General features: G+C 34.2%; 1 protein-coding gene across 3 annotated transcripts in view; it reads right to left on the bottom strand.

The window, feature by feature from the left end:
- Positions 1–2718: 2718 nt before the first annotated feature.
- Positions 2719–14172, bottom strand: part of LOC138715273 (uncharacterized) — a 41713-nt gene continuing 30259 nt past the window's right edge. For 2 of the 3 annotated variants that reach the window (XM_069848021.1, XM_069848019.1), the window contains exons 5-6: positions 12769–13079; positions 2719–4197 (exon numbers count right to left, since the gene is read on the bottom strand). In XM_069848021.1, the coding sequence (XP_069704122.1) occupies positions 3767–4197; positions 12769–13079 (742 nt within the window). In that variant the 3' untranslated portion in view covers positions 2719–3766. Of the gene's footprint in view, positions 4215–12768; positions 13080–14172 lie in introns of all 3 variants that reach the window. The other variant, XM_069848022.1, reaches the window with a different exon arrangement.

The following is a 14172-nucleotide window of genomic DNA, read 5'->3' as shown; positions in this document are numbered from 1 at the left end:
TTTCTTCCTAAACATGTCTTGGAGGTTACATTTCAAATCTTCGAAATCGACATTTTGCAGCTTAAAAGTTGAAGTACTGAATTTCGAATCTAAACACTCAGGCATGTCACTATATATTGTTAGGCTATTTGGCTAACTTGACTCAGGAAAGTGTTGAACTTCATGAGAGTTATATAGTTCTAGATCTTTTGAGACTCCTTTCTTTTAATGTACTCTATTACCACAGTCTAGTATATAGTCACGAAGCTTGAGTTGATTAGGGTACTAGAAACAATAGACTGTGCAGGTACTATTTTGCATTGTCTGTGATGAGACGATAATAGCGATCCTAGTGGTTAGCAACTATCTATGGATGCATATTTACTACATATTGAGCTTCGTGACTGTATATACTAGACTGTGGTACTACCAAAACTTATGTGGCTTTGACCTAGAAAATCGAGTGCTAGTGCAGTACTTATCACCTACCAGCTGGGACATTGAAGTGCCAAGCTATTTGGACCTGGAGTGCTATTCTCATGATTGTGTCAGTTACTGTGTTGTCACGTCTTATGAAATCATCATTAAGGATGGTGAAAACTATGTTATGTCGACCACTAATCAAGAGTAGGTGACAGCACTGGGTGACAACGAAGAGCAATTCAACAAGCTGATAATGACGAGTTGGGACTTAGCGGCTGGGTGAAAGATCGGCCAGATGATGTCAGTCGATCTAAAGTAATGGTTCACATATTTTCCATTGTCAAGAAGTTTTGTCGCATCAGTAATTGAATTTACATATTTATATATTATTATTATTATTATTATTATTATTATTATTATACGAAAGGGTTTTCGTATACAGTAAAACCTGTCTATGACAGAACATGATGGTTCCATAGTAAATTTTCCATCTTGGCAAGTTTCCTTCTTATGAAGGGTTGCTTAAATGTTTATATATTTTGAGTAACATGCAAAGACAACTTAAGCTACGCATAAATATGAATTTTTACGGCTAGTTCCTATTAAGAAAACGTAATGGAACTCATTTCATCCTGATGCTTAACATAACCTATTTTCACGACCTTCTGAATGGACAGACCAGCTTGTTCTGCTTTCTTGATAAATTATATTTAAAATAAAACTAACGAACAGACTGCACACTTAAAATCAACATTTACAATTCAGTACAGCATTTAAATAAAATTATACTGATATACTGAGTTCATGGGACAAATATGTATTTTCACAATGCCTTCTCTGTAGTTGTGTTATTAACTTAAAAATAAATTTCCGTCTTATTCAGGCAATAACCAACCAATGACTCTTTAAAATCATTCTTTTTCCATGTTACGGAAGTTTCCAGCTTACAGAAGTCGTTTTCATGTATGAAATCATTCCATCCTGAGATTTTCTTTCTGTATAGACAGGTTTCCTCCTTATAAAGATTCAGTCATAGACAGATTTTACTGTATTTAATACAAAAAACAAAGACTTTGTTAAGGTTCTAGCAAGATTAGAGTCGACAGCATTTGGGAAGGCGGTTGTTTGCTATATGTGCCACAGTATTTCAGATATGTGATGTCATAAGCTTGTACAGTAGAACCTATTGGAATCTGTCTGTAACAAGTGTTTCCCGAGTTTGTTTGTTCATGTGTGAGTGTTTCAGGATATTGAATAAGTAAAACTAACATAATATACTGTGTGTTTGTAAGATAAATGGAAGAAGAGTCTGTAAAAAGACAAATCTTGCACAGACAGGCACGGGAAATAGTGTTTAAGGTGTATAATTGTTTCAAAAACGTTGACCAGCAGAACACTGGTGACCATAATGGTGCTTGCTGCAGCGTTGCCAACACGAAAGAAACAACTGCAGAAGCATGTGGTGTGGGTTTGTGAACCGTGCAAAGAATAGGTATTATTAGTGAAGAAAAGAGGATTTCTTTGGTATCATGCTTACAGTAATCAACGGCTAAGTTCATTATTTGTTTTTTGAGAATTTAAATTCTCTCCTGTGCTCTTGGTATCATGTGAAGTACAATGTGGCAATATTGTATGCTGCCTTGCTCTATCTGTTTTTCTCGACGCAAACACCAGCGACTACCACCTTCCCAATTGCCATCAACTCTAGTGCTTTTACTGTATATTGGTTAAACAGGTGAGTACAATCAATCACTTAAGCATCGTGGAAAATTTCTACTGAGTGTCCATTTCACAAGGCACCTCCATATGTCTGTGGCCAGAACTACCCAGTTGACAACTTCCATCTTCAGGCATTCTTTCCCAATCTTAGACAAATACAAGAATTAAGAATAATCTGCAGAAATGAAGTTTTAAATACAGTAGTAGAAAGGTGCATTTAAACAGATTTATCAGGAGAAAGAAAAGAGCATTATCACTTTTAATCCTCTTAATTTTCAAAGATACTTTCATTACATGAAAAAGATGAAATTATACCAAAAGTAGCTTTGAAAATCAAAGGAATTAAAAGTGATGTTTTTTTTTCTTTCTCCTGAAAAATCTGTTTAAATGCACTAGTGGATTTTGGAGACGCAGCAATGATATACTGTCTTACCAATATAATACAGATGTAGATTAATAAGAAGAAGAATTTTAAATTCACACATTCAATGAACAGAACATTTTCAAAAGAAGCCCAAAATTACCAGTGAAGAGAGGGAACTGGACGTCAAGGGAAGAAACAGAGAAGCTAGAAGAGGCATCAGCCTAATCACAGAATACTATTCACAGCCACTGCATTTATTTATTATATTCGAGTTTGCCTTTATATACACCATCAGATGTCATAGTTTCATATTCATGTCTCTTTTATAGGTGACACAGTATAACTTTTGAAAGAAATACAGGTTCATCAACCATAATTTGGACATACTATTCTTATAAGAATCTAACGAACATTTCTGACCATGAACACAGTTTTCAGTTATTTTAATGAAGTATTTGTACAGAGGTACTATGTTCTGTACTCTCAATATTACAATTAATAATAAAGGCCTACCAGCATTTAAAAAAATGTGCGACATCAGAATTTTGTTTACAATTTTTCTTTTCCCCTTTTTAGAATTATTTACAGTATGAATTATAAACTACAAATCTGAAAGACGTAGAAGCCAAGAAAGACTTCATAAGAGATTAACTGAAAAAAAAAAAATATATATATATATATAGTCAGATAAATATATTATAATTTATTATGAGCCAGAACAAATTTTAAGTTTAAGGCTTAATGATGGTTAATGGTAATGTTAATGATTGACAGAAGTCAAATGGCAATTTTGCTTGTTATTGAAGTTATACTTGAAAAAAAAAAGCTCTCGATCAATGTGGTGTAAGCAGCTGCAGCTTCATTGCTCATGTTTAAGTACAGTGCAGGCAGTTTAAAAGTCCCGAAAATTGCTTGGATGGTTGACGGCCACCATGAAAGTGCAGCGCTCTTTCCATATGCAGTCAGTCATGAGTGAGATTTCATTAGAGAGTACAGTAGTGTTATGCAATGGTAAGATATTTACTGTGTCGTATATTCATCTTGCATCTAACATTAGTGGATAAGTTTAATAAAATAGGTTTTGTGACTGACAGGAAAAGAAAAAGACGTCATGTGCTTTCAGAAAAAAAAAAACTATGAATAGGAGCTGCCTTGGAATGTAGTCCTCATTAATCTCTCCATTGTACGGTTGATGTACATTTTCAAGATATGACACAGTGAAGATCTCTGAGAATGGAGTTTAGAAGACAATAAAATGCAGTGCTAACAGTTTTCTGAAGATTACCCCTTAATTCTAATCCATATATCTTTCCTAGCTCTGTTCAGTATTTTTTCATATTTGTCACTGCCTTTCACAACAACATTACTGCTTAGTTTACACAAAAGATTATGTAACGTCTTTTTAAGCATGTGCCATTGCATCTTGTCCAAACCAACAGTAAGTGATGAACTACTTTTCTTCTTTCGCAGTTTTTGTTCATTATACAGAAAGCTCTTCAGATCTTGTGATGTTTTAATGGCTTTTATTTGTTGTTTAGCTGATAAGTGAGAATTCGTCTGATGCTTCTTTCCTCTCTCTGGATTTTTAAATTTTGTTGTAGGCGAAGTCAGACCAGATTTCTTAACTTTTTCCACCTCCTTTGGTTTCACGAGTTTGTAATCTAGCGTGTTGGATGGTAACAGGCTATAAAAGTCTGATGAAGATACTGGTTCTGAAACAGAATAATAACTAATTTCATTAAATGACACATACTTTCTCATTACATATATTACATAACACTTAAAATAACCATTATATTAACCATCACGATTACGTTCTTACAAATTCCCTTCCACTGAACCATGAAATTCCACTGCTAAAGTTCTCTGCCTACTTTAATCCCTACTCCAGGTATCTACAAAACATAATAAAATAGTGTTTCCAATCTTCACCTTAAACTTCATTCAAACTCTGAACTAAAAGCTTGCTGATGTAGCCTGCAATCAGGTCTTCAGAAAATGGTGAACGTTTTATGAATTTTGGCACACCTGATTTAAATATGTTGTTATCTGAGGATATATATTTTTATATGCATACTTCTCAGTTGAAATTATTTGTGGATACGACTATGAACAAATCTATCCTCTTATTTTCCATTAAATGAAAACTGATGATGACAATATTACAATAAACATAGTACTACTAGTAGCAACACTAACAATAACAGTATTAACACTACACATAGACGTAGAAAGTGTGATCATATTAGTCCAATTCATTTTATTCATTACTAGAATTGCTGTTATATTTTATATTATATTCTTGCATGTGTTATAATTTTAAAGAAAAATGTTATTTAAATATAACAAACATAGAACATGTACATGGAAATAAGTTCCAACTTTTATAATATTATGAAGGCAATTCTTAAATATCTATATAGATGTATGTAAAATATGTTGGTTTATTGACCCATAACTGAAGTAGAATTCAGCAGATTAAACCCTTTATATTATTCCAACTAAAGAGCAGGATTTTTATATTAAATTTATTATAGAACTACTGTGCACAGCTTTGTACAAATCGTTTTACTAAGCAAAACAATGTGATTATCAAGTCATTTCCACTTTATTAGCACATCATATTAATTCGATATGCAAATTTTCACAATGTGAACTATTGGTGGAATTCTATTTTCCTTTGTAATTACTATCCAGAGATTTTTACATAATACACGTATTAATTAAATATTTTAATTAAAGGACGTCAACTTTTTTATAAATTATTATTTTTATACAATAACATTAATGTATTAAATATAATGAAAGAACATCAACTTATTTCCATCATACCTTATGGATGCTGGAATGGAATGGAATTTACGGGAGGGAGGTACTATGGTCAGCACTATGCTAACTCTCAAGCTAGGCACATTCCAAAACCCATACCAGCTGACTACACTAAGGTTCGCTGTGTACCCAGGTTTCGAGCAGGCCAACCCTCCATACGTCGCCAGCTGGAAATCAGGGAGGGAGGGGCGGGGAGTTGGTGGTGGTAGTAAAAATAATACTAATCTGATAACAGTACTGTTAAGTAACAGATTATACAAATTAATAGCATCATAATAGGAACATTACGCAACAAAACAAGGAAAGAAATTTATAAAATTATATAAAATAATGGCAGTACTAACACTTTTATATGGAAGCAACAGCTGAACAATAACAAACAAACAAACAACAAAAATTCAAACAGTTGAAATGTCTTTCCTCAGAAGACTAACAGGTTATAAAAGGACAGAAAAATAAGTATAGATACTAGTATTAGATAAGAAGTTAGGAAGTGAAAATTCTCGCACTGGCAGTACTCATCATCATCATCAGCCATACACGTTATAGTCCCAGAAGGACTCTTACGGTCCACAAAAGTTTTCAGCCCATCACTTCATTGAACGTCCAGTTCATCTCCTGCCTCTAGGTTGGTAATGCAGGAATGCACAAGGGATTCTAGTCCTAGACATACGCCTCACACACTGACGCCAGTTATCTTGACAGTGACATATGTCTGCTATTATAGAGTTCATTTCAATTTCCTTTAAGATGTCTTCATTTCTTTTATGGTCCCACTTAGTATAGCCAGCTGTTTGGTGCATGAATCTCATTTCACTAGCAGTGATTCTACTTGCGTCACATTTTCTTAAGAGTCCATGCTTCACTTCCATAGCTCAGGACTGGTTGTGCTAAGATTTTATACAGACGAGTGCAAGTATGTCGCTGAACTAGAGTTAGTGTCATGATTCTGTTTATGATGCCCATTGATTTATTATACTTACTTACTTACTGGCTCTTAAAGGACCCGGAGGTTCATTGCCGCCCTCACATAAGCCAGCCATTGGTCCCTATCCTGAGCAAGATTAATCCAGTCTCTATCATCATATCTCACCTCCCTCAAATCCATTTTAATATTATCTTCCCATCTACGTCTAGGCCTCCCTAAAGGTCTTTTTCCCTCTGGCCTCCCAACTAACACTATGTATGCATTTCTGGATTTGCCCATACGTGCTACATGCCCTGACCATCTCAAACGTCTGGATTTAATTTTCCTAATTATGTCAGGTGAAGAATACAATGCGTGCAGTTCTGTATTGTGTAACTTTCTCCATTCTCCTGTAACTTCATCCCTCTTAGCCCCAAATATTTTCCTAAGCACCTTATTCTCAAATACCTTTAACCTATGTTCCTCCCTCAAAGTGAGAGTCCAAGTTTCACAACCATATAGAACAACCGGTAATATAACTGTTTTATAAATTCTAACTTTCAGATTTTTTGACAGCAGACTGGATGATAAAAGTTTCTCAACCGAATAATAACAGGCATTTCCCATATTTATTCTGTGTTTAATTTCTTCCCGAGTATCATTTATATTTGTTACTGTTGCTCCCAGAATTTGAACTTCTCCACCTCTTCAAAAGATAAATTTCCAATTTTTATATTTCCATTTAGTACAATATTCTCGTCACGAGACATAATCATATACTTTGTCTTTTCGGGATTTTCTTCCAAACCTATCTCTTTACTTGCTTCCAGTAAAATTCCCGTGTTTTCCTAATCGTTTGTGGATTTTTCTCCTAACATATTCACGTCATCTGCATAGACAAGCAGCTGATGTAACCCATTCAATTCCAAACCCTCTCTGTTATCCTGGACTTTCCTAATAGCATACTCTAGAGCAAAGTTAAAAAGTAAAGGTGATAGTGCATCTCCTTGCTTCAGCCCACAGTGAACTGGAAACGCATCTGACAGAAACTGACCTATACGAATGCTGCTGTACGTTTCACTGAGACACATTTTAATTAATCGAACTAGTTTCTTGGGAATACCAAATTCAATAAGAATATCATATAAAACTTCTCTCTTAACTGAGTCATATGCCTTTTTGAAATCTATGAATAACTGATGCACTGTACCCTTATACTCCCATTTTTTCTCCATTATCTGTCGAATGCAAAATATCTGGTCAACAGTTGATCTATTATGCCTAAAACCACACTGATGATCCCCGATAATTTCATCTACATATGGAGTTAACCTTCTCAAAAGAATATTGGACAAAATTTTGTACGACGTCAACAGAAGTGATATTCCCTTCTTAAAGATAGGTATGATTATGGACTCCTTCCATTGATCTGGTACAATTTCCTTTTCCCAAATAGCAAGTACAAGCTTATAAATTTCGTTAGATAATGCGCTTCCACCCTCTTGTATTAATTCTGCTGGAATTTGATCGATACCTAGAGACTTACAATTTTTCAGATTTTCTATCGCAAATTCGACTTCAGAAAGTGTGGGTTCGGGTATAAATGGCTCAGCAGTTTGTATTTCGATTTCGTCCCGATCATTTCTATTTGGCCTATGTATATTTAGTAGTTGTCCAAAATAGTTTTTCCATCTGTTCAGGATTGAATGAGCGTAACAGGAGGGGTAACATTAGTAGCAAACGAACTAGCTAGATATAGAATAGACTTTGTGGCAGTACAGGAGGTTAGGTTAGATGGGAATGCCATAACACAAATAGGAGATTATTTGTTGTATTATGGGGAAGGAAACGATAATCACCAATTAGGAACAGGATTCTTTATTCATAAAAGAATTGATTTACTATACTGTAAAATTTTGTCATGAATGTCTAAATCTGCTAAGAGAGATAAATTGTAGCCCAGATATGTAAATTCTTTAACTCTTTCGAAAATATTTCCATTAATATAAAACTTGCTAGGAACAGGCTCTTTACCACAAAAAGCCATAATTTTAGTTTTGTCGGTAGAAATTTCCACTGGCAGTACTAATATCCAAAATGATTAAAAGTACAATTTGAATCATATTTGCAGAAGCAAATATAACATTCTTCCCTCAACATTTTCTTGGGTTAATGTAACAATATGAAAAACACTCGTCTATAGCTCTGTGCTTGTACAACCATTCAATCACCTCACAGCTTTTCATTCATGAATTAAGTTTCCATTTTTGGCAGATCCTATGAGATTTGTGGGGAATAAAGCAGTTTTGGAGTAGGCTGTCTCTAAGTTCTTCAGTTCCCTTTGTCATTCTGATCCTACTGCTACTTCATTAATACTATAACATAATCAAAATGATTTTGTATAGTCACTTCTGGTTAAAAAAGAAAGCCAGTTTAATATGAGCAATCTGTGTATAATTTCAGCTTTCTTCTTCACACAATTAACCTAAATTGTGAGATTTTATGCTTTCTTAGTAATTAAATTAAGATGTAGTTTTTGAGTGTTTCAATTCCTCCACTGTTTTGGAAGTTTAAATTTACGTTTATTGCTAGTAAAATAACTTGTCCAAAATTACAAACAGAATTCATCCCTGAAGGAGTAAAAACTCGTGCTCAGCGACTTATCCAAACACAATTATTAATACATATTTAACAAAGATAAACATAATTATTAGACAAGTGCTTTTTGGTTGCAACTACAGGTCTTGATCTTGGTCCCATAGAGATTAGATTTGAATGTTGTGACAGACTTAATGTAGGGGTACTATATGCTTAAAAACCACAAGTCTAGGTTTTGTGGCATAGAAAGAAAATTATTTAGTGTTTTTAATCAGTTATTTAACAACATTGTACCAACTTTGGAGTTATGTGGTAGCGATATGGTTTCAGGAAAATAAGTTCAAAGATTTACCATGCGATTTACCATTTGCTTTACAGTTGAGAAAAACCTCTGAAAAAAACTCAACCAGTTAATCAGCCCAAACAGAATTTGAATATATACCTGAGTGCATTCTGGGTACGAGTCCAGTCACTAAGCATGACATATTATCAATTAATGTAATTCATTAAGCCTGAAAAGATATCAACTATTTGGTATAATAAATTCAGAACAAAGGATGCCACTGAAACGAAAATGTTCAAAGCTGGGTTTAAGCCACAGCCACATTTTGCTACTAGACTTCTAAAAATGTGAAGAATGGGTAGAACAAAGAAAATTCACCATATGGTAATGCACAATTCCTTCATGGAAATATATGTACATCATAGTAATATCTAAAAATGTGACAAACTGTCAATGCAAATCTAAAAAATGTGAAAACCACATTAGACTTTAGAAAACATCAGAAACGAAGATGATTATGGAGAAAATGAAATCAGAGATGTATATGATCTAATAGTTCTGGAGAATTTAAATTTAAATGAAATGTTAATATAATGGGCAATGTTCATGGAAGTAAGTTAATATTACTAAATTCAATACTTTGAAATTAAAGGACGAGGAAGCTAAGCAAAATTATCAGGTCGAAATTTCGAATAGGTGTGCCACTTTAGAAAGTTCCGACGAAGTTGAGAAAGAATTAGATGTTAATAGCGTGTGGGAAAATATCAGAGATAGTATCAAAATTGCAGCTGAGCAGAGCATAGGTTATTATGAAACTAAGAAAAAGAAACCGTGGTTTGATGAAGATTGTTGCATGGTAGTAGAAAGAAGGAAACAGGCAAAATTGAAATTCTTACAGGATCCAGTTGAGGAGAAGAGAGATAATTATTTCAATGAAAGACGGGAAGCAAGTCGTACACTTAGGAATAAAAAGAGAGATTACTTGAAGGAAAAACTGAATGAGGTAGAAACAAATAGTAAGAATAAAAACATTCGAGATTTATATAAGGGTATAAAGGAATTTAAGAACGGATATCAGCCAAGGGTAAACGTGATCAAGGATGAAAATGGTGACTTGCTTGCAGACTCTCCATCAATCCTAAACAGATGGAAAAATTATTTTGCGCAACTACTAAATGTACATAGGCCAAATAGAAATGATCGGGATGAAATTGAAATACAAACCGCTGAGCCATTTATACCCGAACCCACTCTTTCAGAAGTCGAAATTGCGATAGAAAATCTGAAAAAGTACAAGTCTCCAGGTATCGATCAAATTCCAGCAGAATTAATACAAGAGGGTGGAAGTGCATTATGTGGCGAAATTTATAAACTTGTACTTGCTATTTGGGAAACGGAAACTGTACCAGAACAATGGAAGGAGTCCATAATTGTACCTATTTTTAAGAAGGGGGACAAAACCAACTGTGGTAACTTTCGAGGAATATCACTTTTGTTGACGTCGTACAAAATTTTGTCCAATATTCTTCTGAGAAGATTAACTCCATACGTAGATGAAATTATTGGGGATCATCAGTGCGGTTTTCGGCGTAATAGATCGACTATTGATCAGATTTTTTGTATTCGACAGATAATGGAGAAAAAATGGGAGTATAAGGGTACAGTACATCAGTTATTCATAGATTTCAAAAAGGCATATGACTCGGTTAAGAGGGAAGTATTATATGATATTCTTATTGAATTTGGTATTCCCAAGAAACTAGTTCGATTAATTAAAATGTGTCTCAGTGAAACATACAGCAGAGTCCGTATAGGCCAGTTTCTATCTGATGCTTTTCCAATCCACTGCGGGCTAAAGCAGGGAGATGCACTATCACCTTTACTTTTTAACTTCGCTGTAGAATATGCCATTAGGAAAGTTCAGGATAACAGGCAGGGTTTGGAATTGAACGGGTTACATCAGCTTCATGTCTATGTGGATGACGTGAATATGTTAGGAGAAAATACACAAATGATTAGGGAAAACACAGAAATTTTACTTGAAGCAAGTAAAGCGATCGGTTTGGAAGTAAATCCCGAAAAGACAAAGTATATGATTATGTCTCGTGACCACAATATTGTACGAAATGGAAATATAAAAATTGCAGATTTATCCTTCGAAGAGGTGGAAAAATTCAAATATCTTGGAGCAACAGTAACAAATATAAATGACACTCGGGAGGAAATTAAATGCAGAATAAATATGGGAAATGTGTGTTATTATTCGGTTGAGAAGCTCTTATCATCCAGTCTGCTGTCTAAAAATCTGAAAGTTGGAATTTATAAAACAGTTATATTACCGGTTCTTCTGTATGGTTGTGAAACTTGGACTCTCACTCTGAGAGAGGAACATAGGTTAAGGATGTTTGAGAATAAGGTGCTTAGGAAAATATTTGGGGCTAAGCGGGATGAAGTTACAGGAGAATGGAGAAAGTTACACAACACAGAACTGCACGCATTGTATTCTTCACCTGACATAATTAGGAACATTAAATCCAGACGTTTGAGATGGGCAGGGCATGTAGCACGTATGGGCGAATCCAGAAATGCATATAGAGTGTTAGTTGGGAGACCGGAGGGAAAAAGACCTTTAGGGAGGCCGAGACGTAGATGGGAGGATAATATTAAAATGGATTTGAGGGAGGTGGGGTATGATGATAGAGACTGGATTAATCTTGCACAGGATAGGGACCGCTGGCGGGCTTATGTGAGGGCGGCAATGAACCTTCGGGTTCCTTAAAAGCCATTTGTAAGTAAGTATGTTCATGGAAGTATTGAACAATAGATGTTCAAGAATGGATTTCAAAGGGTTGGTACAATTCGTGTATATGTTAACAATTTAAGTGAACAGTTTTCTCTAACTGATTTAGTTATACAGTATGCTACAAGAATTCCACTGCATACAGTAAATTGTAAGTGAGGATTTAGTTGCATGACGCTTGTAAAAACTGAAATTATTAGAAACCGTCTTTCAGTAAAAAGAAGTCAGCACTCTGTTAATAATAAATCTTGAATGGCCTACTCATAAAGAATTTGATTTCCCAAGTGCTTTCAATGTTTGGACCGTTCATAAAAATATACATATTTAATTTGATGTAAATTCAGCAATAATTGGTTCTAAATAAAGGTCTTATGACTAACTTACCTACTATGGGTTAGAAGTAATAAAACTCCAAGAAGCAAATTACATATTTTGTTTTTGTTTCTGCAAACCTTATTAATTGTATCTTTCTGTACAATGATTTACAATGTTACACAAGCTTTTTGCAATTTGCACAAATATAATTTTTCATTTTTGCATTTTTACGAAAATATTATTATTTATCTTCTACCTTAAACCTTAGTCAAAGTTGCAAGACTAATTAACTTCATTCTTTTGACACGTACAAGACGGAAATCTATAACTGAAACACCAAGCTTTGTGATCTAGAAGAGACTAGCTGGCATGTAACCTAAGAATATACTAATTCACTGCAACAGAGACAAATCACTGTTATGTTATAATATAAAACCGAGGAAGAGAATGCCATCAAAAGTAATTATGAGAAGCTTATTGCAGTTGACATGCTCAGGACTACACGATATACTGTATTAAATATAACATTGCAATAACAAATTTATACTCACCCCCGATATCTTCAAATCCTGTCGTAAGGTTGTTCTTTGGTAAAGAAAAATCAGTTACAATGTTGCGTCTAACATGTTTCTCATTATCCTCATAAAGTTGAGAATGTTGCACAAATATCTCACTTTTTTCTGCTTCCTTTATATGAGATTCAATGATCATTGTTTCATTTGACAATGCAGTTTCACTGAAGTCCAATAGTTCTTTGTTTGTGAAACCAGATTCATTTTCATTTTTTCCTTCATCTTCTTCGTCAAAATTAAGATCAATTAAATCAAATATTGTATGCTTACTCTTGTGTTCAAATAGTGAACTGCAAAACAATAAGAAGCAAAAATATAAGCTTGTAAAAGTTAAATTTATTATCCCAACAGTTAAGACTATTGGCTTCTAATGCTGAACACCAGGTTCAAAACTCTGGAAGTTAATTTTTAATATTAAATATTTAAATGAGTGTAATTATAAAAACATTCTATATTCCATTTTAATACCATGATTCACTGTAAAATTACTATTGGTACTCTTACTAAGGGTCACAAAACAATGGCAATACAGTACATGCACGTATATCACAACATAACTTACATTACCTCAACAAAAGAACATTGATATGACTAAAATGAATACTACAAATTAATAGAAAGTAATTAAATCAAACCAATTCTTATTACACAAAGACAAAATCAAGATAGTTTTGTTAAGAATATTCCCTTTCCATGTCCTGATTCTCCATCATCAGATGATCGCACAAGGACGGTGTCCTTCCCAACATGAACTCCAGGTCTAGAGCCAACAAATTTAGCTGAAGCCCTCTAACAAAGACAGGATTCTGTATGTGCTGTAAACCTCATGGCACGTCTCTCTCATTGATCTGAATGAAGGGAGAGAGAGCAACAGTGAATAGTTTAGTGGTTGAGTTGTTTGGACTTTTTGCCATTGCTAATTTTAAAAAATTGTAGCACGTTTCGAAGAGTGGATCTCTTTTCGTCTTTAGGTAAAAACCTACTGTGGGGATCGTTACAAACAGCTAGCCTGTCCAACTGATCGATGACCGTCAGGTCGATACGAAATATAAAAACAGAAGATACGATGTCATAAGCTGTTGTAACATGAAATATAGAGAATGAAAAGAAGAATAAAAAGAACACAATTCCGTGATTGTAACTAAACTAATATATAGAATATTGTGTTATTAATAACACAATTCCGTGATTGTAACTAAACTAATATATAGTTTAATTGCAATCACAGAATTCTTCTTTTCATTCTCTATATTTCATGTTACAACAGCTTATGACATCGTGTTTTCCATCTTTATATTTTGCACTGACCTAGCGGTTTCGATAAGTCAGACAGGCTAGCTGTTTGTAATGATCCCCACAGTACATTTTCACCTGACAACGAAG

The sequence above is a fragment of the Periplaneta americana genome, chromosome 15 (genome assembly GCF_040183065.1).
Source record: "Periplaneta americana isolate PAMFEO1 chromosome 15, P.americana_PAMFEO1_priV1, whole genome shotgun sequence".
NCBI classification, from domain to species: domain Eukaryota; kingdom Metazoa; phylum Arthropoda; class Insecta; order Blattodea; family Blattidae; genus Periplaneta; species Periplaneta americana.
The sequence above is the reverse complement of the archived record's forward strand: the minus strand, read 5'-3'. Positions and strand labels throughout refer to the sequence as shown.